The 27299-nt window shown below is 36.8% G+C and overlaps 1 protein-coding gene across 1 annotated transcript in view; it reads left to right on the forward strand.

Moving 5' to 3' along the window:
* LRP1B (LDL receptor related protein 1B) overlaps nucleotides 1-27299 on the forward strand; it is a gene marked incomplete at both ends in the record, with an annotated part of 618484 nt that overhangs the window by 515626 nt on the left and 75559 nt on the right. Inside the window, 9 exons of the mRNA XM_084209463.1 lie at nucleotides 492-614; nucleotides 1849-1989; nucleotides 3193-3380; nucleotides 4804-4987; nucleotides 6213-6298; nucleotides 9794-9916; nucleotides 13575-13756; nucleotides 15984-16183; nucleotides 26357-26545. Of these exons, the coding sequence (XP_084065589.1) occupies nucleotides 492-614; nucleotides 1849-1989; nucleotides 3193-3380; nucleotides 4804-4987; nucleotides 6213-6298; nucleotides 9794-9916; nucleotides 13575-13756; nucleotides 15984-16183; nucleotides 26357-26545 (1416 nt within the window). The remainder of the gene's footprint in view (nucleotides 1-491; nucleotides 615-1848; nucleotides 1990-3192; nucleotides 3381-4803; nucleotides 4988-6212; nucleotides 6299-9793; nucleotides 9917-13574; nucleotides 13757-15983; nucleotides 16184-26356; nucleotides 26546-27299) is intronic.

The raw sequence follows: 27299 nt of genomic DNA on the forward strand, positions 1-27299 counted from the left end.
TCCAGCCTACCTGAGACAGGTTTCCATGAACAATGTCAGGAGTTCAGTAATAGTTTCATTGGAGGGTTTTTTTTTTTTATTAATACATAAAAATGGTACATAAGTACATTCTATATATTTTGAGTGTTTGTGGCCTTCAAAGAGCATTTGTTCAGGAACAGATCAATATAAAGACATCTCTTTTTCCAAAATATTCTTTTCTTCAAAGCCAGACTTTAGTTTAGCCATGGACAGCATTGACTTCTGAAGCTTTTCTTTCTTGGATTACAGAAGATTTTAGCTATCTTTACTTCTGTAACATTCTTTCTGATGAGTAGCTTTTTCTAGTATTGAATTGTGTGATGCTTTTTATCTGACTAAAAAGTTATGGTTATTTCCATTGAATTCCCTCAAATTCACTTCTCATTTCAGCTTTGTGTAAGAAAATCGGCTGTTTATCTGATTGTTCTCAATTTCTATCTTTTTTTTTTTATGTGCTGTATTTTCCTTAGCTCCCAATAACACTTGTGATGAGAATGCTTTCATGTGCCATAACAAAGTCTGCATTCCCAAACAGTTTGTTTGTGACCACGATGACGACTGTGGAGATGGATCAGATGAATCCCTGGAATGTGGCAAGTATAACAAAAATAGAGTAAATAAAACGATTTCACACTGCTGTAAGGCATTCTTCAGGTCTGCCACTCTAAGGCATTATTGAAAAGGAAAGCTCATCTTTTTTTTTTTTTAATTGTTTTAATTCTCAATTTAAATTATGCATTAATTAATACAGCTTGGAATTAACTTGGATCTGGGGCTACAGTGACAAATTATTTTCCATAGAGTCTTACAGTTGATTGCTAATAAAATTTAGGAGAATTTTAAAAGTATGCCCTAGAATTTCTTGTTTAATAAGTTTATCTTTATGATATTTATTTTTGTCTTTGTCTCCATATACCTTTTTTTAATCAAAGAATCAAACTCATCTGTCATGATTATCACTGCATTTAAATTCTATCAACTATAACCTTATGTGAATGTTTAATTTTCACCATTCACATGAATTTAGGGTTTCTTATATGTTCTGAGTGTCTGTTCAATGTATCTGGGCCATACTCAGAAATATTAATCTATGTAAATAATTTTTTATGGAAAATACAGAGCAAATATCCCCTTCAAAATGACAAATTGGTGATTATCTGTGGTATTTGCTGGGTCCCCAGGACGAAGGAGGAATTGAGAATCTGACTCCAGGTTCTTAGAAGGCTTATTTATTATTTTATGTACTTATATTAAAGAATACTATACTAAAACTATACTAACGAATAGAGAAAAGATACTTAAAGAAGGCTTAACAGGATACTAATGAAAAACTTGTGACTGCTTCCAGAGCCTGAACACAGCTGGCTGTGACTGGTCATTAAGTAAAAACAATTCACATGTCGGATAAACAATCTCCAATGACATTCCAAAACAGCAAAACACAGGAGAAGGAAGTCAGATAATTATTGTTTTCATTTTTCTCTGAGCTTTCTCAGCTTCCCAGGAGAAGAAATCCTGGCAAAGAGATTTTTCCAGAAAATATGACAGCAACAATTATCATGCCTGGTTTTGTGCTGTTACAATCTATATTGGTTATTTACTCTTAAATTTGCTCCAGAAATGAGAACACAACAGAAAATAGCTAGAAAATATCTGTATATTATAGATGTCTTTATTTTGATTTCTCTCTTTGCTGGTGTACGAGCACAACACTGTGCATCTCTAAATGGAGCAAAAAAAAATTTTCTTTCTGCTGCTTCAACCATGCAGAATTTTATGTTGAAGCTCTGAGAGCAAGCATGAGGTGGGTGGTTGCTGGTTTTGCAGGGTACCGTCGCTGCCGTCCTGGAGAGTTCACCTGTGCTGATGGGCGCTGCCTGCTCAATTCCCAGTGGCAATGTGATGGGGACTTCGACTGCCCAGACCACTCTGATGAAGCCCCTATCAACACCAAGTGCAAAAGTTCAGGTTTGTAATGTTTTGCACCAAGTGCAAAAGTTTGGGTTTGTAATGTTTTGCACCAAGTGCAAAAGTTCAGGTTTGTAATTTTTTGAAGAACACATGTGAGCTTTCCTTTTTAGAGCGATGGTTTAGGGCTCTAAGTCAGCACATGTAAAACCTCATACCTTAAATTTCCACAGCTTTCATGGTGATTTTGCTCATGTCTTGCAAGGAGAAATTGTTCTGAGCATCCAAAACTTTGGCTTATCAAGTCCAAGCCACAAGTTCCTATGGAATAAAATAGCAGACACTTCCTTAATGCATAACTCCTGTTGATGCTAAAATAAGATGATCTTAATATTGTAATTTCCAAAATTTCTAGCTTGCTCTTATAATGGTTACTGTGTTCCAGATATTCATCATGCAGGAGTTCATATAAAAGGGGATGTAAAGTGGCTCCCACTCTATATAATAAACATGGTTTTCATTTTTTAAGTAAATTATTGACTGAATGCTATTGGTTTTATTGATATTTTCTGCTTACATTAATAATTTTGATGAGGTCTGTTTGGTTTTTGAGAGGGAAATTAGTCCTGGTCTGCATATGTTGTTCTAGTCTGTGGCTTTTTGAAAGACCAATTCTTCTGCCTAGACCTTAGGATTTCACTGCACTGTAGCCAAGTTCTTTATTCCAGTTTTGATGGAAAACACTCCTCTGCTGTGAGGTGAGGCAGCACACCTACCTTATATTTATTTAAATGTTCCAATTGTTGTTTGAAGGATCTGAATGTAGCTGAAATGATGTGTTGAAGTTTTGCCAAACAGGGAAGAACATATTTGCAGGTCATTAGACAAGGAATGCACTGGAATTCAGCCAGTTGTGTCCCTAAACCCCTCAGCATCCACAGGGGGGGAACCCATGTTTTTAAACTTCTGGAAACTAGAACTGTATTTTATGCAGGGATTATATTGAGGGTTCTCCATTATATGAAAACAAATGTGTAGTAGGGAGTAATAAGTTGATGTCTTCACCCATTTTTCCAGGAGAGGAATAACCTTCAAAGACACTGAAAAGTGATTTTTCATAAAGCTAACAATAAGGAATAAACATTCAGTTGTTACACATCTTTTTTTCCTTTTGCATGCACACAGCAGCTGATCCATGAGAAAGCTAATTCCAAATACTAAGAGATGACACCAAGTTGTGTGGTTTTTTTTTTTGTTTTTCAGAGCAGTCATGTAACAGCTCTTTCTTTATGTGCAAAAATGGCAAGTGCATTCCTCAGAGCGAGGTTTGTGATAACAAAGAAGATTGCAGTGATGGTTCTGATGAGAAAAGCTGCCACATTAATGAATGCCTCAGTAAGAAAGTCAGTGGCTGTTCCCAGGATTGCCAGGACCTTCCTGTTGGGTACAAGGTGAATGATTGCAAAATGTGGTTTAGCTCTCAACTGTTTAACTACTGCATGATTATACTCTGTGGTATCTCTTTGTAGTGAAGTAGCTTACATGCCAAAATAAGAACATTCAAATTTTCATTTCCTGTAAGCAAATTGCCAATTGTATTTAAAAAATGGTACAGTACATATTTTCAACCTATGGAAAGGTACTTTAAATACAACAAATCGTACTGGTGTATACAGAGCACTGAAAATCAATGAGTAAAAATTTTACAATACATAGGAATGAACGGCAGAAATAGTGGTTGTTTCTCCAGTTTTTTGTTTTGTTTTGGTTTTTTTCTTTTTTTTTTCTCCAAGACAGACTCTTACAGAAATATTTAAACAAAGTAATATCACCTTAGTAGCAGAATAAAACTGTTCGTTGTCTGCATGTGAGGATGTTTTTTGAATCTGCTCTTTGGCCTTGACAGCCTGCAGCAGCCTGTAAATAGCAGCTAAAAATAGAAGAAAGACTTTTTTCAGGGTTTTAACTCTGAAGTAACCCTAACTTCACTCCCAAAGTTTCATCTTTTCAGCTGAACATTGGCCCACTGAGAACTAAATAAAATCTGTGCAGCTTGGCTTAGATCTGCAGGTATTCAACCCTCTGTAACTGTGAGGGTTGAGACAGAAACTCTAGAGCTGTTGGGTTCAACAAAACCCTTGTTGAAGTGGTGGAGAAAGCACGTCCTGGATCTCTGCAGAGAGAAATAGAGAATATAGGAGAGAATATGGCAGGAGTCTTCTGTCAACAAAATTTATGCCTCTTTTTTCAAAACCCCTCTGCCCAGTTGTATTTTGCACCTTTCACATTGCATGTGATAAAGTTGCCAGGATCATCACCAGACCCAAATAAATTTCAGAGAAACAGAGAATATTATGAGTTAGAAAAGATCTACAAGAATTGCCCATGCCCAGCTCCTAATCAGCCTCAAGAGATCTGATTCACATTCCTGTGTTGGTTACACAGATTGCTAGGTGGTATCAGTGATTCCAAAATAGTCAAAAACTATCTATCTTTACCAAAAAACACAGGCAAAATTGAAATTTAAGAACTGCAAAGGGTCCATCCATCATTATTTTCAAGAAAAAATCCTTTCTATATTTTTGAAAATGTGTGCTTTACTTTTTCTTCAGTTAAAATAGAAAGAATAATTACTCGTTCCACAGGGTTTTGTTTGGGTTTTTATGGAGGAAATAGTGCTTAGGATCACATCAGCAATATTTGAAAAGAAAAGTGGGCATGCCTCCTATAAACCATACAAGCAGCAAAGTAATTAGGATGTTACTTGAAAAAAATGAGATGCATAAAAAGTTTATGATGCTAACATATTCAGAAGCAAGTACACACAGGTGATAAACAGAATTAAAAATTAATGTATTTGGTTTTATTTTGCAGTGCAAATGCTGGCCTGGATTCCTCCTGAAGGATGATGGCAAAACGTGTGTAGATATTGATGAATGTTCATCTGGATTTCCCTGTAGCCAGCAATGCATCAATACCTATGGAACCTACAAATGCTTGTGTGCAGAAGGGTATGAAACACAGCCTGACAACCCAAATGGCTGCAAATCCCTTTCAGGTATTACTGTTTAATGTTTTTATAATCCACAGCTGTATCAAAATAATTTGTGGGAAAAAAAACTTAGCCCCGAGGTCTGTGGTACCTTTATATGCAAGATAGAAACAGAGTTACTTTGAATCTGCTGCTTTTTTAGTATAAAATACAAATGTGACTGTGTCTGAATGCAATAATAAGTTATAATTTTAGTCTGTGTTTTCCTCAGTTCATTTGTAGTAAATAGATACAGTAGTTTTTGAAAGTGTGAATAATTAACTTTATTAGAAAAAGTATTAGAAAAGTTAAAATACACCACTTAGTTCTGCTTCTGAGTCAGAACTCATAACTGTAATAATAGCATGGTTATGATAAGATTTCATGACCTTTAGAATATTAGAATGTACATCAAACTTCCTCATCTGAAAAGGAGGAACAGGAAAAAAAAAATAGAAATAGCAACTCTGTTATAACATGCAAATGTGTTCAGTACAGGAGCAGAGTAGGCTGGACAACACATTACATTCTAGAGTGCAAGAGCTGTAGATGCAAAGCCTTTAATACATTTTTAATTACCACTTGTGATATTTTTTTTTATTTTAGTCGAGGTGTCTCTTAATAGAGCTAAAATAAAGACAGCCTTAAAAATATATTTTTAGAATTATATATGTCAGTGTCAGAGATGTTTCAGTGATGTCATGAATGAGTATCTGAAAGTTAATACTTTTTATAAAGTAGAAAGCCAGGGTACACAAAGTCAAATCTGACTTCAGTTCAAACTTAAAAAAACAAGGTTTTTATGAGTAGCTGTTTCTTTCTCACTGTACCATTCAGACTAATGAAATCTCAAAAAGCAATGGTCAAAACCTGCTTGGTTTGCAACCATAATTAGTAGTCACTGTTAAATTGAAAGGAAATGTTGAAATTAAAACATATGGAATGAAATATATTTCCCATTTAATCTCTGACATTAAATTAGGATAAAATGCAGTGTGGTTCCCATATTGCAAAGGCAAAAGAATTAAATTGCATTGAAAGATATACTAATTGATTGCTTTGTTCATTTTTATACTGCATCATTGATCTTTCTCGGAGCATTTGAATGTTTTAAATATTTCTTTCATCCATAACATTGACCAGAGCATGTAACATTTATTTTTCAAGCCATCTGTATTTCAGCATTGTATTCCTGATTTTCCATAAATTAACGTAAAAGCTAGTCTAATATATTCTTTCTCCCGGGGTTTAGATGAGGAACCTTTCTTAATTCTGGCTGATCATCATGAAATAAGAAAAATTAGCACTGATGGATCCAACTACACTTTGTTGAAACAGGTATAACCATAGTACCATGCTCTAAGTTTAACTCAATACTTTTATTTTTTTCTAAAGTTTGCAACTGACAGAAACATCATCCTATAATTGGCATTGTGTGCACCACAGAACAACTGCAGTGCCTTCAGAGTTATTACAATACTTTTAATTGACTACTTTTTCTGGATTTGACATGATTAAAGCTCAGGCAGTTGTTTTGTCAGTCATTGTGATGTACTAAAAAATTATGTTATTTGTGATCCTCTTCCATCACAATATATTTTGTGCAATTTGTCTATTTCAGTTTAAAAAAAACAAACAAAAATCCCCACCTATTTGGCCATGTATTATTTGGGCCACTTACTGTCATGATCTAAATCTATTTTCAGACAGGCAATCCCAATATTTGTGGTATTACAAAATGTGAACTCTTATCTTTGTGTAAATCTAATTTTTAAAGTAATTACTCAAAAATATTATAACAGAGAAAAGAAAAAGTAAAAAACTGCAAAAATAGAAAGTCACCCAGTAAATACAGAGCTGCCTTTTTTAGCAGTCTGCTGTCCTTCTATGCTTCACCTAAGTGTAGTTATTTACCACAGATTAGATTTCCAAAATATGTTTTAATAAAAATATCGATTTCCTTGAATGCTAATGGACCAATTGTAGCAAGACTAGGAAATTATTTACTCCCCATCAATATCATTAGGATTTTATAACTTCTTGTGTCACTATGCTGTGCACCTAAACATCATGAGAGAGGTGCTCAGGTTTTCACAACAGTAATTATGAAATTAACCATCTTGAATTGCCTTTATTTAAGCTTAGACATTGTGAAAGTCTGTCTGTTATCCTGAAATCCTTCTGATTCCCTTTCATTTGCATCTCGCTGCCTCTCTCCTCTTTTGCTGGTGTACCTGTTCATAGAGACCTGTGAAAAGAGGGGAGCAACAGGAAATTTTCTTCGTGGTTGGTGCTGACAGATGGTCCTGAACTCAATGGGCTCCTCTTCAATGCATTAGGGAGCAGCTCCAGCCACTGAACAAAATCTGTGTTTTTCCCATGTTCCATCCATTCACTGGGCTGTTACACACCTCTGCCTTGAACCCACTGCTCTTTGTTCCTGCAAAGGCAGCGTTTGATGGGAAAGCCAAAGATGGATCTTTACCAGCAGAACAGGGGGGTTGTGTCCCTCATAAGGACATCCTTGTGTCCTTGCAGTGCTGTGATGGATTTGGCTTCCTGCACATCTGGCAAACACCAGAGTGGCTCTGGCAGAGGAGCAAACCCACCCTTCTCTCTGTGTACTTGATCTGGGATTACCATTCTAATAGTTGTTCATATAAATTCAGAATAAAGGAGCTCAAACTGGGAGCTCCTTCAGTCTTCTCTGAGTTATGTCCCAGCTTTTTCCTCTATTTTCTTTTTCTTTCTTCTCTTTTTTATTCCAAATACACATAAACAGTACAACTGTTTGAATTGTGTCTCATGTATCGTCTTTGCTTTCCATTTCCTTCACTCCTCGTCATCAAAATCCTCAGGGTTTCAATAGGCAGAGTAGATAATCTTCCTCCTCATTATTTGTGATTTTTATCTCCATGTTTTTAAGTGGGGCACCAAGGGAACACAAATCACAGCCAAGGATATATTGTGTGCTGTGTGTAACAGAAACAAACCCAAAAGTTTAAGATGAGAGACTAAGGCAGCTGATGCCATTTTAAATCTTCCCTATTCCTTCTAAAAAGCATATTACTTGTGAAATGACAGAATTATGCTAGGAGGGCTTAAGTGAGATATGTACATGATAAAGAGGAAATTATGTCTGGACAGTGAACTCTGTTACAGATGTGCAAAATTCTTTGCCTGCAGTTGATGTTCTGATAAAAATTGAAATTAAACTGACCCAAAATATAACACTTGAAACCAAAGATGTGCAGGCAGTCAGTTCTCTGTATTAGCCTTGATCCTTAGGAAACCTTTACAGTGTTGTGGAATATATAGAGAAAAGGCCATATTTTTTTACAAATTGCTGACTTTGATTTATAGAATGTAATAAAATTGTATTAAATAATATTTTGTATCTGTTGACCTCTTGTCTCCTTGGTTAAGAATTTGGGGTGGGGGTTTCTTTGAAGATGCAATTATGCTAACAGGAGGGAAAGAGACAGGAGAAGTGTTTTGCAGCCCAGTTATGACTGACAGAGCTGCAGCTGGTTCTGTGAAAAGTGTCTGCATGTATATGATATTTTTGGAAAATGAGAGTGGTCTTCCTACACTGAATTGTCTCAGGCTTTTTATAATGATCATTTGTGCAGCCTAACTCCTCTTTTCCTCTACATTTTGATCAGAAGCTGGATTTACAGTAATTACACAGCAGAAGTTGGTAGATAAGCCATGTATCAATTTCTGTACAATTAAATATTGTCCTTAGTTGTTTACTTTAGAGCTGGCTGGTCCAGCACACCCCTTCCCAGCAATGAATTACACTAAACAGGAAGGCTGCTGATCTACCTGAGAGCAGGATGCCGTTGGGCTGATAAGGGAATTGATTAACTGACCTTGAATTTAGAGAGGGAATGCAGACCACATCCGTTCCTTTCAGCGCCGCTACCCTGTATTTCATTGATAACAACACCCTGCCATATTAAGAATAATTGTGATTTCACTACCCATCAGAACATTCAGCAGGTTATGGGGCAGATAAGGAAATAAGAGCCATCATCTGAATGCAACCCTCTTCTTCCTTATCAGCCATTTGGGATGAAAAGCCATTATTGTACGACTGCTCCTCCCAGCGTGTTGGAGTACCTCAGATATAATCACCACTCTCTCTCAAAATGTGTTGGCTTTGTAATTGGAGCCATAGGAGATTCCCAGATTCCTGCTGGATCTCCAACTTTCATCCTTTTTGTATCCACCACTGTGTCTGTGTGTATCCACACACACATATACATAAATACATATACATAGAGTACCTATAATATAGCATCTAAGTCAAAACCTCCTCATTCAGGAATTAACATTAATGTCTTTTTGCATCACCACCACCATTTTGAATTCCTGATTAATTTATATTACTGAGGAACTTTTTTTCTTATTTAAATAAAGATTATATTATTTCTGATTCTCCCATCTAGTTTGCCAAAGAAAGGCCAAAGGTAGCAATCAGCAGTGAATTCGACATATGAGTCTAATTCATGAGCAGAAATTAGACATATTTACTGATAAATTTCGTTTAAAGAAGAGTATAGAAAAACTCAGCAGCCTCACGTAGTTTCATGTATCATCTGCATTTTTTGAAATGACACAGTTAATTTCTCACCATATTTATTTTTGTTACAGTCTTTGTCTTAGTCTGTTTACAAGTAATGTATGGAAAAGAGAGGGAAGTGCTTCAGAAATATGCAGACAGTAAAACAAAGCATTAGGAATATTAACTGTGTTTTGCATTCTGAATGCTATCCAGCAGTTTGTGTTCAAACATTTGAATAAATGAACCTTTTTTTCTGTTTTTAGGGGCTGAACAATGTGATTGCAATAGACTTTGACTACAGAGAAGAGTTCATTTATTGGATTGATTCCAGCAGACCAAATGGCAGTCGCATAAACAGAATGTCTTTAAATGGAAGTGACATCAAGGTAATTGAGGATTAATAATGTCACTACTAGAATTAAATTTTTTGAGTGCTTTGGGAAATGCTCCCTCATACATTTAACCCAGATTGTGAGGCTTTGGTGTATGAATACAAACGCAGCATGAGCTAGCGAGTCCTAGCAAAATTTAATTGCATTTGTATCTTATTTGAAGTAAAGATAGGAACAAGGAGAACTGTGTTTAGGAGCTAAATTCCTTATGACTTATCTGACAGTTTACTGAATTGGCAGTTCCATGTGGCTTCCAGGATGCCAAAGAATAAAAGAGCTATAATTAGGTGTAAGCTGTGTAAATACACTGGTGTATAATTTCTTCCTATGCAACATTTCCTGTGATCTTCAGTTTGTTTTTGTTTCACCTCCACTACACTGATAATTAAAATAACTCAGTGTCTCTGCTGTGAAGGGTAAAAGTGCACTCCCATTTCTGCACAGCCTCTTCTGCCTCTGTAGTGGATTAAGTTCACAAATCCACTATAAAGCACATTTGTTGACTTGTGTGAACATTTTCCCAGAACTGATGATAAGCAGCAAGGAATGCTTTGTTTATTCTATCATGTCTGACCTTCTGAAACAGGGACCTAAATGAGCAGCAACATATCCTGTGGTTTTTGTTCCCTCTCTGCACACCAAGAAACATGCAGAGAGAAAAGATTTGTGGTTTTCATTCTCAGCTTGGTGAGTGGACTGACACAACCTCCGAGCATGTCAGCTTTGCTCCTTACGTGAGTTAGGGTTTGAAATTCACTGGTTCCAGGGAACCTTGTTTGCATCCTTCAAACCAAAATAATTGTTCTTAAAAAAAAAAAAGCAAGTGGACGAGCAGCTCCTGGCAATCTGATTGCATTGGGGTAAAAGTAAAACCCAGCATGCACTCAGAAGTTTTACCTGTGTGGGGAAAAAAATAGAAGACTGGGAAGTGTGGGGATCAAAATCTATTAAATCCTTGAATCATACTTATTGTCCTTAAACAGTTTCCAAAGCATCCTCCTCAGCTTCTGTCCCTTCTGGATGATTCATTATTATGTAAAGGCTGGGGATTACTCAGACTCTTTATTTCTAATCCTCACTATTTCAACAACAAAGAATTTTTCCCAGTTAAGAGTGTTCCAATAACCAGGTCGAGTACTATAAAAAAATTGCTTTCTACTGATTCATTAATAATTTCATTTTTTAAGAAAAGATTTCAAAAAGTTGAACAACCGCTAGAAGAAAATTAAGATGAGGACATGGAGGATATTTCGTTTTTCCATCAATTTGCAATTTGCCCAACAAGTGTCATGTTGATGAAAATTTTGCTCATATAGGATGCCATATTCAAAGCAATAATCATAAAAAGAATTCCATTTAACTTTCATACAAAAAACTACTTTATCTGTGAAAAACTTGGCCCAGATTTGGCCTCTAAAAGGTAAGAAAAAAAAGGTGAAGAAAATTAGCAAAAATCAAGTACTGTAGCTGTCTAATAGTCTGTCAGTAACCTTTTATGTGGTGCCAAATTTTTGTAGCTCTTTGACTTTCCGATTAGGTTGTTATAGGACATACTTAATAACTGATATTATTAAAAATTAGTTCAAATGAAATTATTATAATTATTTATTTAATTATTTAAATGCTGGTGTTATTATTTAGCACACCTGTTTGCATCTTTTAATGGGGTTGTTTTGTCACGAGAGGGAGTTTTTATGGTTTCCCCCCTGATGAAGCTCTCATTTTAATATCTCCTCACTTGTTGTGTTATTCTTTGCTATAAATAGATCTGCTCTCAGTGTAAGTGATGCTATTTGATGTATTGCCTTGGATTCCCCTTGCAGGAGATGGCATTTCTTCAGCACACCAGCTCTGGGAAGCCTGATGGCATCTCATTTTTCTTCTGCCTCTGCTCATGGAGGAGATACTTAGAGAATTGAAATGACAGCTTTTTCACATGGCTGTGTTCAGCTGTTCACACAGTGCTTTATGGAGAGTTTGGATTCAAACATGAGTGGGAAATGCAGTCCAGAGCTGGACCATGCCCATGAAGTGCCACCCTGGTGGTCTCAGTGCCTGGGACAGCTTGAAGTGACTCTCCCAAGGGAAAAATCATCAGAAAGAGAGACTCATTATTTTGGTTGTTGCTCTAGTGTAGTGTTTAGACAGCTAAACCACTACCCACATTTTCAGTTATCCATTTCTGCATGAAATGTCCCTTGTGCCAGCGCAGCAGTTGCTGCAATTACACATTTATAAACTGGTGAAGCTGGTAATGTGATGTTTTAGAAAACAGAACCTCTCATTGCCATTAAAAAAGCAGCATATCCTGGAATTTAACTTTTTAAAAAGATTTTATAAGGTGATAAATTATGTAACAACCTGAGAAGGTGCTTTTACATATTCATAACTATAAAATTGCTTTAAAGCATCTCACCATACCCCCTCTTATCTTGAAGGCTTTTCCATGTCTTCAGATGGTAAATAAATTTTAAACTAGCACATTCAGTTATACATAATACAGGTTTATACATGAAGTTTATACTCTGGTGCACATGCTGTTGGTGATGAAGATAACAGTAAATTAGAATGTACACCACAGCAATAAACCCATTATTAGTGCTTAAGAAATACCATAAATTTTCAAGTATTGCTTTCTGATTTGTGGGGTTTTTTTCTGAAGTTCTAGTTGCACAAACCTTAATAGGAATGGAATAGGTCAGGATAGATCCTCTCAGGAATAGAATTTTCAAGCCTAGAAGAAATTGGACTCAAATGATTGTGAATATCCAAATATTACTGAACACTTGACATGAAGTACTCCCCGACAAGCCACACTGACTCATGCCATGATGAGATTTGTAATCACATATTTGTAATATATCTAAAGGAATTTGTTCCAGTTCCAGAATTATCCAAGTCGTCAAAAACCCTGAGAATAACACATCCCTGTCACTAGTCTGTAGGCTTTCCAGTAGGTGACTAAATTGCTTTTGTCTCTTAGCAATGTAGCACTATTGAAATTTAGCTAATTCTTGGAATGTTCCTCATTCTTCTGCCACATGAATGCTGGAAATAAAAGCACAGTATTTCCTTTCCAGCCAGTAACTCTGAGTGCTCTCATGGTCTCTGTGTCACGATGACATATGGCACTACTGTGACATTAAAATGAAGGATATGCTGATGGAGACTGCAGGGAGAAATGGGGAGGCGAGCAGCAGATGTGCTCAAGGGCACACTGTGGGGAGGGCAGCCACACCTCCACCCTGCTCTGTGGAACAAAAAATGAAATAGTGACAGGGAGGAAAGTTTGGTTTTGTTTGATTTTTTTTTTTTACATTAAGAGAAAACTAAGTACTTAAGATGAAAAATGAAAGATAAAAAGTTTTTAAAAGTTTGTGCACTGTGCAGAGAAGTTGGTAATTTCCTCTTTACAACATCATAGTCTGCTCCATTCTCCCTCACTTGGAGGAAAGTTTCACATTGTAGTAGCTACTTAAGAAGTGTCATTACCTGAGAAGTGTCAGTGTTTAGCAGTGAATACCCAATTTTTACATGCTGTACGTCACTGTATCAAATATCCAGTCTCAATATCCTGCCATCAGTACCTCAAATTCTTGTTCCTTTTCCCAGTTATGTAGATAAATAATGAATGTAATTTTTGCTTTTCCAGGTAGTTCACAATACAGCTGTTCCCAATGCCCTGGCTGTCGATTGGATTGGGAAGAATCTCTATTGGTCTGATACTGAAAAGAGAATTATTGAGGTGTCTAAACTCAATGGCTTGTACCCAACTGTCCTCGTGAGCAAGAGAGTGAAATTTCCCAGAGATTTGTCCTTAGATCCTCAAGCTGGGTATGGAGCAGCCAATTTTCAGTACTGCCTACTTAATCCTGATTTGATGTTAAAATATTTTTATTCAAAAATACATAGGAAATAATACTTAGTTGTTTGTTGGTTTGGGTTTTTTAATCTAATATTCAGTGAAAGGAAAAGTGTTTGTGTTGGCCTGGACTCTACCTAAACAAAAGAAAGCAGTGTTTTTCCTTGCATAAAAATATAAACTATCTAGTTTACTATTTTTTTCAAGATAAAAGCTATTTTCTACTATTTCTTAGAACCAGAATTTAATCTTCTGGTAACTGTACCTTTTCTTCCCTGTAATATTTGGGAGGGAGGATACAGAGCTTTGTTTAATGTCTTCAAGAGATGAGTACATGGGATCGTTCTGTGGTTGCCTGGACATCCCTAAGTATGCAAAAATCACTCTACAAACTTAGTACACATAGTCCCAGATCAAAGTCTTTTAGGAAGACTTAAATATATAAATAAATAGGCATAATAACTTAATGGGTTTTTTTTTTGTTTGTATAGACAGCTTTCCAAAGCTGTTTTTTACATTTTTATTACTAAACTTAAGCCTTTGTTCATTTATTTTAATATAGAATTTTACTGGAAATAAAAAATCAAAATCAGAGTTATAATTTGAAATGGTGTTACTTGTATCTTGGGTCTTTGTTTTTTCCTCACAAATGAGAAATGCTTGGTGAATTATCCTGCTGCTGCCACGCAGTTTGTTTCCAAAGAAAACATTTTCTGTTGGAGAGAGTGGAGAAAGTTTCCTCCTCTGTCTGCTGCTTGTGTGGAGCAGGCTGGGTGCCAGCATATTGCGCCTGTGTCTTGTAGGATACCTGTAACTGGTCTTAGGGCCACCATTTCCTCCTGCACACAAATTCTGTTCCAGGTGGTTATCAGGAATATGAGCTGCATCTGGATTTTGGAGAGCCTGTCCAAAGCCTGTAGAGCAGAATCAGCTTCCCAGCTGGAAAGATCTGTCCTGAGGTTCTGAGTAATGGCACACAACAGCATCCGTGTACTAAATAATGGGATTTTTCTTTCTTTATGGCAAACGTGCTCTGCATTGTGGTTAAATAGCATGTTGAGGGGAAAATTGCTGCTCAGCTTTATGACAGTCTCTCTCAGTGTCTCACCCCTTTTTAAACCCTCTGTGCAAGAAACTGTTTTAATGTTTTGCAGGTAGTACTTCCTGAAGCAATTCAATTTGCATTATGTGCGCAGCAAAAAAAAGTTTTGTAACGTGTAAAAAAAAAAAAGTAGATGTAATACATATTTCTGATCAATTTATTAATGATGCCATTTATGAAGGATGTAGGATTCACAAATTCCAGTTTGGGTGGTGCTTCAAATTCTAAGGTATCAAGACTAAGCCATTTAAATGCACATTTTATTAGTCCGTAATCAATTTAATAAAATCACACCTAGCATGGGGATTCCTATTCAAACCCTTTACAGTCAGCACACCTATTTACAGACAGGTCCAGAAAACTCGAAGATTTATCTGGAAGGTGGAAATATTGTAATTACTGATTTATTCTTGAGGTCAGCCAAATAAATTAAGCATTGAGTCACAGAATGATTAAGAAGAGACCCAAAGATCATCCAGTTTCAAACCCCCAAGATAGGCAGGGATGCCATTCACTACCCCAGGTTGCTCAAAGCCCCATCCAACCTGGTCTTGGACACTTCCAGGGATGGGGCAGCCACAGCTTCTCTGGTCAATTATTGCTGCTGATGCCTTGCAAAGGCTGACCTAGAACAGAGACTAGACAGAGCTAAAGAATGAAGTAGGGATTTATTAGAAGGTTTCAATAGATCCACCTTGGGCAGCACAAGAGCCCAGCCAGGGCTGCATCCAAGGTGAATCCAAAATGGTCACAAAAATGCACGACTGGTCATGAGGTCTCTCACTTTTAGAAGTTCTGCTCCATTTTCATATTGGAGTTAATTATCCAGTTACAGCTTTAGCTTATGAAGTCCCATCCTTCTTGTTTTTCTCTCTTCAGTCCATGTCATTTATGCTGCTGGGCCTGAGATCTGGAATGGTTGTCCTTGGTCCCCAGCTAGAGAAGGAATTGTTTTGTCTCCCTGCTCTGTGCAGAGAGCTCACTGTCCCCTAATATGAAGCCCAGACCCCCTCACTAAAGCACCACAGGATCTGAAACCTATAAAAGCTAAAACCTGAGGCATCACAGTTACTCAGCTGCTGTGCTTGGTTCCACAGATACCTGTACTGGATCGATTGCTGTGAGTCCCCTCACATTGGCCGTGTTGGGATGGATGGATCCAGGCAAGCTGTGGTTATAGAAACACAGATCTCCAGACCTATGGCTCTCACCATAGACTATGTCAACCACAGACTTTACTGGGCTGATGAAAACCACATTGAGTTTTCTGACATGGATGGATCTCACAGACATAAAGGTTGGTTAACACTACACTTGTTTTTTTTTTTCTTTTTGATGTTTTCAATATTATGTATAGTTATCTAAAAGCTATCCTTTAAAACACTTTTCCAATCTTTTTTGAGATTTTTTTTCCTTTTATCAATATTTTAAAATCTGCTTTTCATTTTTGTTCTCTGCTATTGATATGAATAACTTTTAAACGTGCAGCACTATGTGTTTGTGGGAAAAATGTCAGATAGAAAAAGAAGCTCTAGGAACACACACACCCTTTCCATTTTATACTCTGGCATATATAATGTTCTTGATTAATGTTCTTGCAAAGTGAGTGAAACTTGCCGTTAAAAGTAGAAGGGATAGATCCTCTGTGCCATGTGTCAGAATAGGGGGCTAAAATCAGCCTTTTCTCCTACCTCAGAAAGCCTGGAAAAGCTATTAGTCTGCTCAGGATGACACCAGTATTTCAAATGTAATTTGGGGCTTTCCTGGTAGATGGGTGAAATAATAACTTTTGAAATACTTATGTAATGAACTAATCTTTATCCCTGTGTTTTGCTTCTCACCTGACAGATAATTAAACAGCTTGTGTCATTTATCGGTGAAGTATTCAAAAGAAAAGTAAAATTCTACACTGTGATGAATTGTTCTCATATTCCAAATTGTATAATTAAAGAGCTTTCATTTTAATTCAAATATATGAAATGGTATTGGTCTACTAAGATTTTTTGGGGGGTTTTATTTGAGATGAAGTTGTTACCTGAGCTCCTTCTTCAAGCTTTACCCAAACCTCAGCACTGCTGTACTGCTGGTAAAACTCCATGGATCTGGCCTTTTTTAGGCTTTTATCTCATACTGGGTGCCTCCAGGTCTTCTCCAAACCACAATTGATGAAATAACTACTTTATTTTCAGATCAAAGGTTCACCATGAGGTAAAAAACGGAAACCAACAAGTTTTCTAGCCCTTGCACTCATGAGTTGTAGGTTATAAATGCATCATGAATAATTCAATGGCAGTTGACTGAGATGGTAGATTGGAGACACTCTTGCAGTGGCTACAAGAGCTGTAAATATTCCCATTAATTTCAGCATAATGTCCATGGGTTTTTTTGGGATGAACACCGGTCAGTCATAACCTGCTCACCTAAGCAGCACTCACTCAGACATAGCCCCGAGCTGGATTCCTGCTGACAGTCTGCTCTTCTGACAGAGGAAGCAAAGCTCCCTACTCTTCTTGATGTCATTCCCTGTGCTGCTATTTTCATTCCCATAAAATTATCCTCTTACTCTTCTTTTTGGATCTTTCAAAGGAAAGAAGTAAATAATAGCCTATGTGTCTCTCTCCCTAAACTGACTGCAGTGGTCAAACCTATCACAGTCTTCCCTTTCAGCCTGAGAGTTTCAGAGTTTTTCTTTCCCCAGAAATGTTCTTCTGTCACTAAACTCAGGAGATAGCTGCAAAATTCCAGCCAGACCATCTTCAGTGTCCATTGCCTTGGTCTCCAGCCTGTGGGGTTCTCCTGAACAATTACATAAAATCAGTTTCAACTGCTTTATATCCACAGAGTTAATGTCTTCTTCTGAGGATGCCTGATCCTGGAGAAGAAGGAAATTTGTCACAATGTCACAGCAAATTTATCCAAATTTGGTACCAGTGAAGTATATGAGGCATGCTCCAAAAGCAATAGTGACTTTGCATAAAGCTGGTGTCATGCTGCTTCTGAGGACATGTCCCTGTCACATCCAGATGGTGTATAAATATTTAAGCCATAAGAATTGAGCTTTGGGAGAAAGATCCTGGGGTATTTAAATTATGTGAAAGCAAGATTTTTTCCTTAGGCAATCGTTGTGGAGGATGAGGTTGGTAGAGACCTCATGGATCACCCTGTCCAACCTCATGGATCACCCAGTCCAACCTCATGGATCACCCAGCCCAACCTCATGGATCACCCAGTCCAACCTCATGGATCACCTAGTCCAACCTCATGGATCACCCAGCCCAACCTCATGGATCACCCAGTCGAACCTCATGGATCACCCAGTCCAATCTTTTCACGGTTGAGATGACCCACAACCATGTCCAGCTGTATCTTAAAAGTGCCCAATCCACCATTTCCTTGGGAAGATTATTCCAATGGCTCATTGTTCTCATTGTGAAAGTTTTCCCCTTGTCTCCAGTCAGAATCTTCCCGAGAGTAACCTGTTCCCATCACCCCTCGCCTTTTCCATGTAAAAAGGGAGTCTCCATTTCTTTGCAGCTTCTTTAAAGGCTGGAATGTGGTGATGAGGTTTTTCTTCTTTAGAGTGAACAAGCCCAGTTCTCTCAGCCTTTGTTCTCATGGCAGCTTCCCAAGCCTTGGATCATCTTTGTGCCCCTTGTCTGGATCCTCTCCCGTCTGCCCACACCTAATGCCTCTTGTCGCTTTCTGCTGTCAGGAGTTTCACTCAAAACATCATTAACAAATTAAAATGAAGTTGTAGAAAAGTTTCTGTGGATTTAACAAGACAGTGATCGAATTCTTGATGTCTGAAACAGATGAGACAACCCCGTGGGTGCTCCAAGGAGAGCTTTGACAGCTTTGCAGAGTTCACACATAATGATCAATTTGCCTTTAATCAGTGTCTTTTCCCTTTCTCCCAGCTTCTTCCTGGAACAACCAACCAAAAAAATATTAATTTCTTTGGATGATGAAATTTAGCCATTGTAAAATGATTATTTTAATAGGAGAAGCTCAGTGTTCAAGTCCAGTGTTTGGAACTGTGATCCCCCTTGGCCTTCTGATATCTGGAATCCACACTGATAAGAACTTAAATGAGAAAGATTAGGTTTTATCTCTTGTGATAACTTGAAGGCATGTTTTCCACATGGATTTCATGGCTTGTTTTCCTTTGTCATTTTGAACATTTTGTATTGTCAGAGTTAACTAAGGGGGAGGTTAGTTTGCTCTTTTCCTTTGTGTTTTCGAATGGAGAAGGATAAAGGCACAGATATGGCAATCACAGAATGAATTTTCATGGAGGAAAGGAAAAAAGTCTGAGCAGGAATGCTGGGAGTGATGCAATCTAAAGTGCTAATAATGGCAAACTAAACATTTTCTCACCTGTTTCTGTGACCTCTGAGGATAAGGCTGGCTTGATCTGAGATTTTTTTTTCCTGAGAATATGATTTTTGGATCTTAAATTGTCTGTTACAAAATGTATCAGAAAATGCCACAGAGATTTCAAAAGACACAGCAATTATAAGTAACTTGTCAGAATTAGTGGGTTTCATATCATTAAGAGACGGTATGAGTGTGCAGTGCTCTGTGCTCCACATCAGATAATTTAGGATAAACACGACAATCTTAGGCTAATTATTGACATGCTGTCAGCTAAACCAAGGAGTGTTTTCTACATACAATGGGAGTTTACTTGTATTTAGATCTTGGTGTTAACATTTCTTCAACAAGTATGGGGTTTTTTTTGTTTGTTTCTTCTGGACCTTAAAGCTTTTTGAGGAGAACATCTGCTGCTTTTCTCTCATAAAATTCCTCTGCGTTTCAACAGAGAAATTGTCTTTTATAATTGCCAAGAGACTCCTCGTAAGAATTTTGAAAACATGCTAACTAGGCCAGAAATCTTAGAGTGTTTGGGAGCTCTTCTTGGCACTGGGGCAGCGATGACCTTGCTGAGCTGTTTGAAGTTTAATGCTTGGTTATATAAACTGTCTTTAGAGCTTAGCCAATTCAGCACTGCAGCATTCACAAATGTTATACACTGTAAATGATTAAGCAAGTATTGAAGCGCTAATCTGGCTAAGCACTAAGCTGGTTTACTTATGTGAGCTTTAAAATAAAAAATAAATTAAAAATTTAAGAATTTGTCAGACTTAGCTGCTTTCTGTTCCCACAGCCCAGAGGAGATGCAGGCTCCACAGTTCCCTGGGTATCTGGCTGCTCCATGCAGGTTTTCCCAACCTTCAGGGCTCCTAAATCCCACAGCTGCCTGCATCCCCCATTTCCATTTGAAGATGAACATTTCAGTAAAATGAAACTATAAAAGGGAAATCAGACAGTCCAGTTTAGGAAGTACAGAAACTTTTCTGAGATTAGGCTTTACTTTCCATGCAGCTGTTCCTGTCAGGGGACATCAGGACAGAGAACATAAACCAGAGATTTTTGTTTTCTCCCTGTTCCAATCAACACAATGGAAAACAGAAGGATTTTGATCAAGGCAGTGGCAGTGTTGAACAGCTCCCATGGTTCCAGTAGAAGATAAATGAGATAAACCAAAGTGGCCCAGTGGTTTATGTGCTCAAAGTTGGATGGTGGCAGGAGAGGGAAAGCTGAAAGAAGGAATAGCTTGGGAGTCACTGGGAATGGATATCAAAACCAAGACAGGAGTCTAAGGTGAGGGGATGGCAGGCAGGTAAAAGGTCTCTGAAAATCTGAAGAATAATTTAAAATCCTTTAAAACTCACTAGCAAACACAGTTATTCCACTCAGATAGTGACTTGTGTATATTTGAGAGTAATTTACTACTGCTCTGTACTGCCGTGGAGTAACTGGCATATAAACAGCTGCTCACAGTGAATTAAAAAAGGTAATAAAACATTTTAAAGTGTGACAATAAAATACTGCATTCCTAGTTTTTATCAATTGGTTTTATAGGCAGATTTTGAAAAATTTATGCATCTCTTCTCATGGTGTTGTTATATCTAATAGTGAATTTTAATATCTCAAACACATGAGTGCCTTAAGATGTTGAGATTTAAGGCTAAATTTCCTGCTTCTTTAGTGATAGCAGTTTGGGGATGTATAGCAAGTTTTGTGTGAGTTTGTCGAAATATTCTCAGTTTTCATTGTTTCAGTTGTATTTTCATACTGGCAAAATATCCCACTACTGAATTCTAGGACTTTTATCTTCCATACTTAACCCAATATGGATGTGTGTGTTTTATATGATATATATATATTAATTTTGCAGAAATAAATATGTATGCATGGACATGTTATTAAAGATATGAGTAATAACATCCTAAAACTATAAATATAGTTTATATATAGACTTAATCTATATAGTCCAAGAATATTTTTTTGCTGTTCATTGAGTTTGATAGGTTTAGGTTTCTAAACCAAGTGTCAATTTCATAGCAGTAATAATGATTGTAAAATGTCTCATCTTTAAAATAGAGTATTTTAACATAATATACTTAAATTTAATTATATCTGTCAGAACTACATACTTTGTCACAAGCTTAAAAAAGATAATCTTATTGTCATTATTCATTATTAATTTTATGGACTAAGCACTTCAAATTCTTTATCAAAGGGAACAAGCATCAGGAGTAAGTAGTACAGGAAATAAAGAAGTATTGACTGTGTCTCAGAGAGGCTCCAATTGAATGTAAAATGAGACAGAAACAGCTACAAGGGAGTTCACTTGGCAAGAGGACAGTGGGGGCCAGGAATTGCTGCAGTAGAGATCAGCAGTCTCCAGGTTTCTTGGGTTTTGTAGGTTTAATTGCTATTTTCTTATTAAGTGTTGCTCTTCCTTGATGCAATTTGTCTTTGGAGGGTTTGGAACCCTTCCTAGGAGATTACCACTGGTTCCTTTTAGATCAAGATGTCAGTAGGCTTTTTGTTTCTGTTTTATTGTAGTTCAGAAAATCAAGTTTCAGGGAGTGGAATTCAAAGTAGTGTAGCCTGTTTTTTCAGGTTGGGTCACCCATGTAAATTTTCTGTGTTTGGGTGCCAAAATTCTTAAAGAGAAACTGCTCGAATGCTACAGGGAGCTAGAACATAATTTAAATTGTGTTTTAACAATAAATAATTATCTTTAGCAATGGCTTGCCAGTACTGGCACTCTAGCTGGGTGAATTTTTGGGAAGAGCCTAACAGGGATCTTTCACCCCTTCTGTTTTTGTAGATTTGCACAAGGGCAGGACAAGGTTGCAGCCCCTTGTTTTTGGAAAGGGAAGGGACACATCCCTTTCTGTCTTGGAAGTGATCAACCATCTTATGGACATGATAGGGCACTGATAAATTTGATACTTTGATAACTTTTGATACTTTTGATATTTTTTTTAAACTTTGATAATTTTGTTTTTGTCTTTCTCTTAGGAGGGTCAACATTTGTCCTTCAAAGGACACTTTTTCTTGGCACATTGATTTTACCACCCACCAGTGAGACCTTTTTTGTTATTAATCATGTTATTGTATTTGCTCTTCTATTTGGAAAAACTTGTGTTTCAATAAGAGCCAAGGCATCTGGGCTTCACTTTGTATGGCTTCATGTTCTGTAGCTCAGGAATCCTAGATGGAATGATTTTCATTCCTGAAATCAATTGAACATATTTTTATGCTTATGTAAATGTGCTCAGAAAATATAAGGGAAGCAGAGTTCACTTTTCAGAGAAAAGCAAACATTTGCATCACAAATATGACTTGCAGCCTATGAATTTATATTCTTGGATCAAAATTGATACAAAATGCAGGACAGAGAGAGAGAGACAGATCTACTTTAAGTCTGTCATGGTTCTCATGTTTCTACATAGCCATGTTCCCTCCTGTGGCTCTTCTCTTAAATTCATGCAGCACTTTATCTTCCTTTATTGTGTCATATATTGTCATTTTTGTCTTCAAGTATCTAATAATTTTTATTTCCCATCACTTCTGATCTGTTGCCAGCCTCCTCGTTTTTCCCTTTATTACCTGCCTGTGTTTTTTCCTCCTGTTTTCTGCCTGTGCATTCCTTCTCCTTTCTGCCTCTTTCTTGCCCCTTTTCTCATCTACTTGTTTGGGATTAGCCCTGTTTGGGATTGGCATTCAGTGTCAGAAAATCCATGATTTATGGGTAAAATGAAACACCACTAGAGAATCAGAGTTGGCAGCAGGTCTGTTAGAAGAGGAGGAATTGCAAGGAACTTGCCCAGCTCTGAGAGGAGGAAGTTGTGGAGGAGAAAGGAATCACCAAAGTAATTTTTTTTAGCTTTAACAGAATATATTCCTTTCTTCCTAATGGGTTTGAAATGGGATAAAATGTTTTAAAATGATGCAGAGAAAACAGAGGTGCTTTATTATGACTAACCTGCCTTTGTTTTGAATTCATCCAAAATAATCTGGTTTTGCAGTGTTTGCCAAAGAGGAATCTTGCTTGTAGGGTAAATAATAAAGAGCTTGCTGTAGGGTAAATAATTAGTATTAATTAGGGTTCATAATTAGTATTAGACATACAGTATTAGTACTGTATGTCATTTATGATGGGATCAACCATCTAAGCGTTTTTGGAGTTACAGGAAAGAGTGAAAAAAAGGAAGTGGGTGTTTCTACTATTCCATACATTTGTAAAAAAAATCAATATTCACTGCCTGGAATTTTGGAAAGTGTTAAACACTGATGTCCTCAAAGGCAAAGAATAAAGAGCATGAGAGACTATTTTACAGCTCCATCAGATAATCAGGTGTAAAAATGACCTCAGTTTTCTGTTCCTTTTTGTCTGGTCATTCACAAGTGATGGGAACTGTAAATTCTGTAACCTCTTACATGTCAACAGTTCTGATGTTTCCTTGCTATAACTTAGTAAAAGGCAAAGAAGAATTGTATTCAGTTATGATACAACTATTCCTTAAACAGTAGAGTAAGTCAGAGTTGGTTGCCATTCAATGCCTGTTTTAAGAAAACTCTCTCAGGCTTTATAGGTTTATCTTCTACAGGAAAATACTTTAAGTTTTATTGGTCAGCTTAGAAGAAATTTTATAATTTTTTCTGTTATGCAATTATTATTAATTCTTCTTTTATAAGAATTTTATGTTTTTATGGGCAGTGTAGGATTTTTGTCAGAAATATTTGTTCAGTGATTCTGTAGTTATATTCTATTTTACTTCAAATGGATTTTCATTTGCATATATGTGTACTATTCATTGCTTTCTTAATTGATTTTTAATAACTTTGTTTCACAACAGAATACATTTAGCTTTAACAGCTTTAAATGGTGCAACCTTGTGTTGATTGTGACCTAATGAAAAGTTAATGCAGAAGCCCATTAAAATTACAGAGCTGGTCAGAAATAAAAATAGTGACAGGACAAACTGCAACCTGAATCTGTGAGTGCTAAGACACTGACAGTTTCAACTTTATACCTATAAATGGTAATAATAGGAAACCAAATTTTTAGAAACAAATATATTTTGTCATTCTTCTTTTAAAGAACGTAAAGAGAAGAGAATCTAATAGTTGTTGCATTGTTCCTGATAAGGTGGGTTTATTTTTAAGAAGTTTGAAAGAGTTAAGCTTTTAAACCTGGTACTTGTAGAATTTAATTTTCTTTAAATAAAAGAAAATTGTACTTGAGTCAATGAACAATGTTCTTCTGTTCAGTTCTAACTGTAATATTTAATATTTTGTGCCACACACTTAACTTGGCTTCATTGTTAATGCAGTGTGATGGGACAATTCAGGCAGTGTAAGATAATCTCCTGAATCTTCTTTAGCTCATGAATATAAAGTTTCATCTGAATTTTGATGTATGTCTAATCCAAGGAAGGCAGGATAAATTGTCTGGCCACCCACAAACATCCACAAATACAAAGAATAAGCATTTATCCATATATCTATGCTTAGGGTATGGGGTTTACTTCCTGGATATACAAAATAAGGATGGCTATTGGGTGTATTTTTCATTGGTGGGTAATAATAAAAATTATGAAATCAAAATATTTTTTCTATTTAAATCTCTGCATGTAATTTAGTGCTTTTTAAATGCCCTTTTATTCTGATTTTAAGCTTAACTTTGATCAGAAAAAGAGAAAACAGACAAAACAGGACATTTTTTGTTTTTAGAGAGACTGGAGTGGGACCTTTGACATCTTTATTTGGTGCCAAAAGTAGAAGCAAGGGTCATGATTTATATGAGCCAATACTGTGTCAGAACTGAAACAAAAATAAAATCATTTGTTTCATGGAAAGCTTCAGGGCATCATTCAGGGCAGCAGCTTCTGATGTCCCATCCTGCTCCTCCTGTCAGCCTGATTTGTATTCCTCATTGGAAACATTCCACAGTGGGACTCTAAAAATCACAGAAATTACAAAAGCTCTTCTTGTCCTGTACCATGTATGGAACTGTGGCAAAGTTGCCTCTGTAATGCGGATTAAGATAAAATTGCCAGAATTTCTTTGAACTTTGACTGATTTCTCGGAAATGCTCTGAAGCTCTTTCAAAAAGATCATATTCTTATTTCAGTGTGATGGATGTGGTTCATGGAGACATATAAGAAGGGAAAATAATTTCAGGCTTAAGCAGCAAGGTCTCCTTGACCAGAGGGCAACGTGCCCTGCACTGGAGTTCAGTACAGGGAGGACTACTGGACAGAAAATTGAATTTCCTAAGTTGATGTTCCATACACTCAGTACCAGTCATCAGATCTCAGTGAGCTATAAAATGTTCCAGTGGGAATTTGAGATTTGCCTACTCTATGTCAACACTTTTCAGGTAAAAAGATGCAGAAAACAAGGTAAAGGTGTTAAAGATGTGCTAGTTAAACGTGACAGTCAGCTGCTCTGCCTTTTCACCTCTATCAGTAATTAGGTGATTCAGCAACAAAAGGTTATCATTTACAAGTTAATTATTGTGGCCAGATATGCTCCTCGGACATCTATGATTCCTACTATTGATGTTAAAGGGAATTAAAAAAGAAAGGTGGCATTCAGTTACTGTTTACCAAGAATAAATATTTCAGGTTAAGGACTGTACTGCAGGATAAAGAATGCTCCAAAGCTTTTTCTCCCTTTTGTCCTTCCATCCTTTTCCAAATGATGTTGGCTCATAATTTTGTGATACTGTAGCTATGGACTTTTTTTTTTTTTTATATTGTGTGGTTGGTGATGCTAGAAATGATCAATAATCCCTCTTACTGCAATGGTTATTTTAATGCCATTTTTTGGTTCTTTTTCCTGTCTCTCTAGTCAGTATATTTTGATGAAATAAAATTCCATTAATTGTGTGAAAGGGTATTAAACATAGAGCATCAGGAGATGTATATGTTACGTTCTGGATGTTTTCTAATAACATTTATTCCACTAAAAGAGCAAATTTATATTACTTATGCACCGAGTAGGGAAAGTTACAGTGGGGAATATTTTAATACTGTGCAGTGGGGAATATTTTAACTGGCAATTTCCCAAGGGTGAACATTAATCTGAGCATCTCTCCTTCCAGTCCCTAATCAAGACATCCCAGGGGTGATTGCACTGACGTTGTTTGAAGACTACATCTACTGGACAGACGGGAAAACCAAATCCCTCAGCCGTGCCCACAAAACCTCTGGCTCAGACAGGCTCTCCCTGATTAACTCGTGGCACACCATCACAGACATCCAGGTGTATCATTCCTACAGGCAGCCTGATGGTAATTATCCTGTCTCTGCTTCCCAGGCAGCACATGGGTGTATTTAACTGAGTAGCCATGTGCTGAGGTGCTGCATGCTCATTTATCTGCAATGATTGCTTCTGTTCTGTTTCAGATTGTGGAAGTTTTCACGTTATCGTTTTTAAACATAAATCTGTGATTAATGTTTTAAGCACATCCAGTATTAAATGCATCTAACAAAATTTGTTCAGTAGAGAGATAATTTATGTGCTTAAAAATTAACCCAAATACTGGCTGAAAGTAAAGAACCGTTAAGTTGCATTACAGTACAATTTAAAATTTTTTAAGAGAGGAACAGTGTGTTACAAAAACTTTTAACCTGGTTTTTTGAAAAGTGTTAATATTGCTGAAGAATACTGAGGGAATGTCAGAGAATGTGAGTGGTATGATTGTGTCTTATCTGCTGATATCATTGTATTTGAATTGTAACTGAATGCTATTTGGCAATTGACCTAGATAAGCTAATTTTTCTCTCATTATATTTTAAAAAAGAGCCTTTTTCTTCCTCTCATTCCTTTAGTATAGATTTTACAGCCACTGTAATAATTCATTTTTGCATACAACGGAGAATAGCTTAAAGGCAGCAGGAAGAGTTTGCCTCTGTGGGTTTTTGATTTGGGGCACTGCATTTTAAAGATGCAACATGGCACACAATTTTCTTCCTCCATCAAGCAGATCCCCCGAAGTGTGCCGAGATAAAAGGCTCTGATCCACCTCCCTGTTCTGTCCACAG

This window comes from Fringilla coelebs (genome assembly GCF_963513975.1).
Source record: "Fringilla coelebs genome assembly, chromosome: 7".
In the NCBI taxonomy this organism is placed as follows: domain Eukaryota; kingdom Metazoa; phylum Chordata; class Aves; order Passeriformes; family Fringillidae; genus Fringilla; species Fringilla coelebs.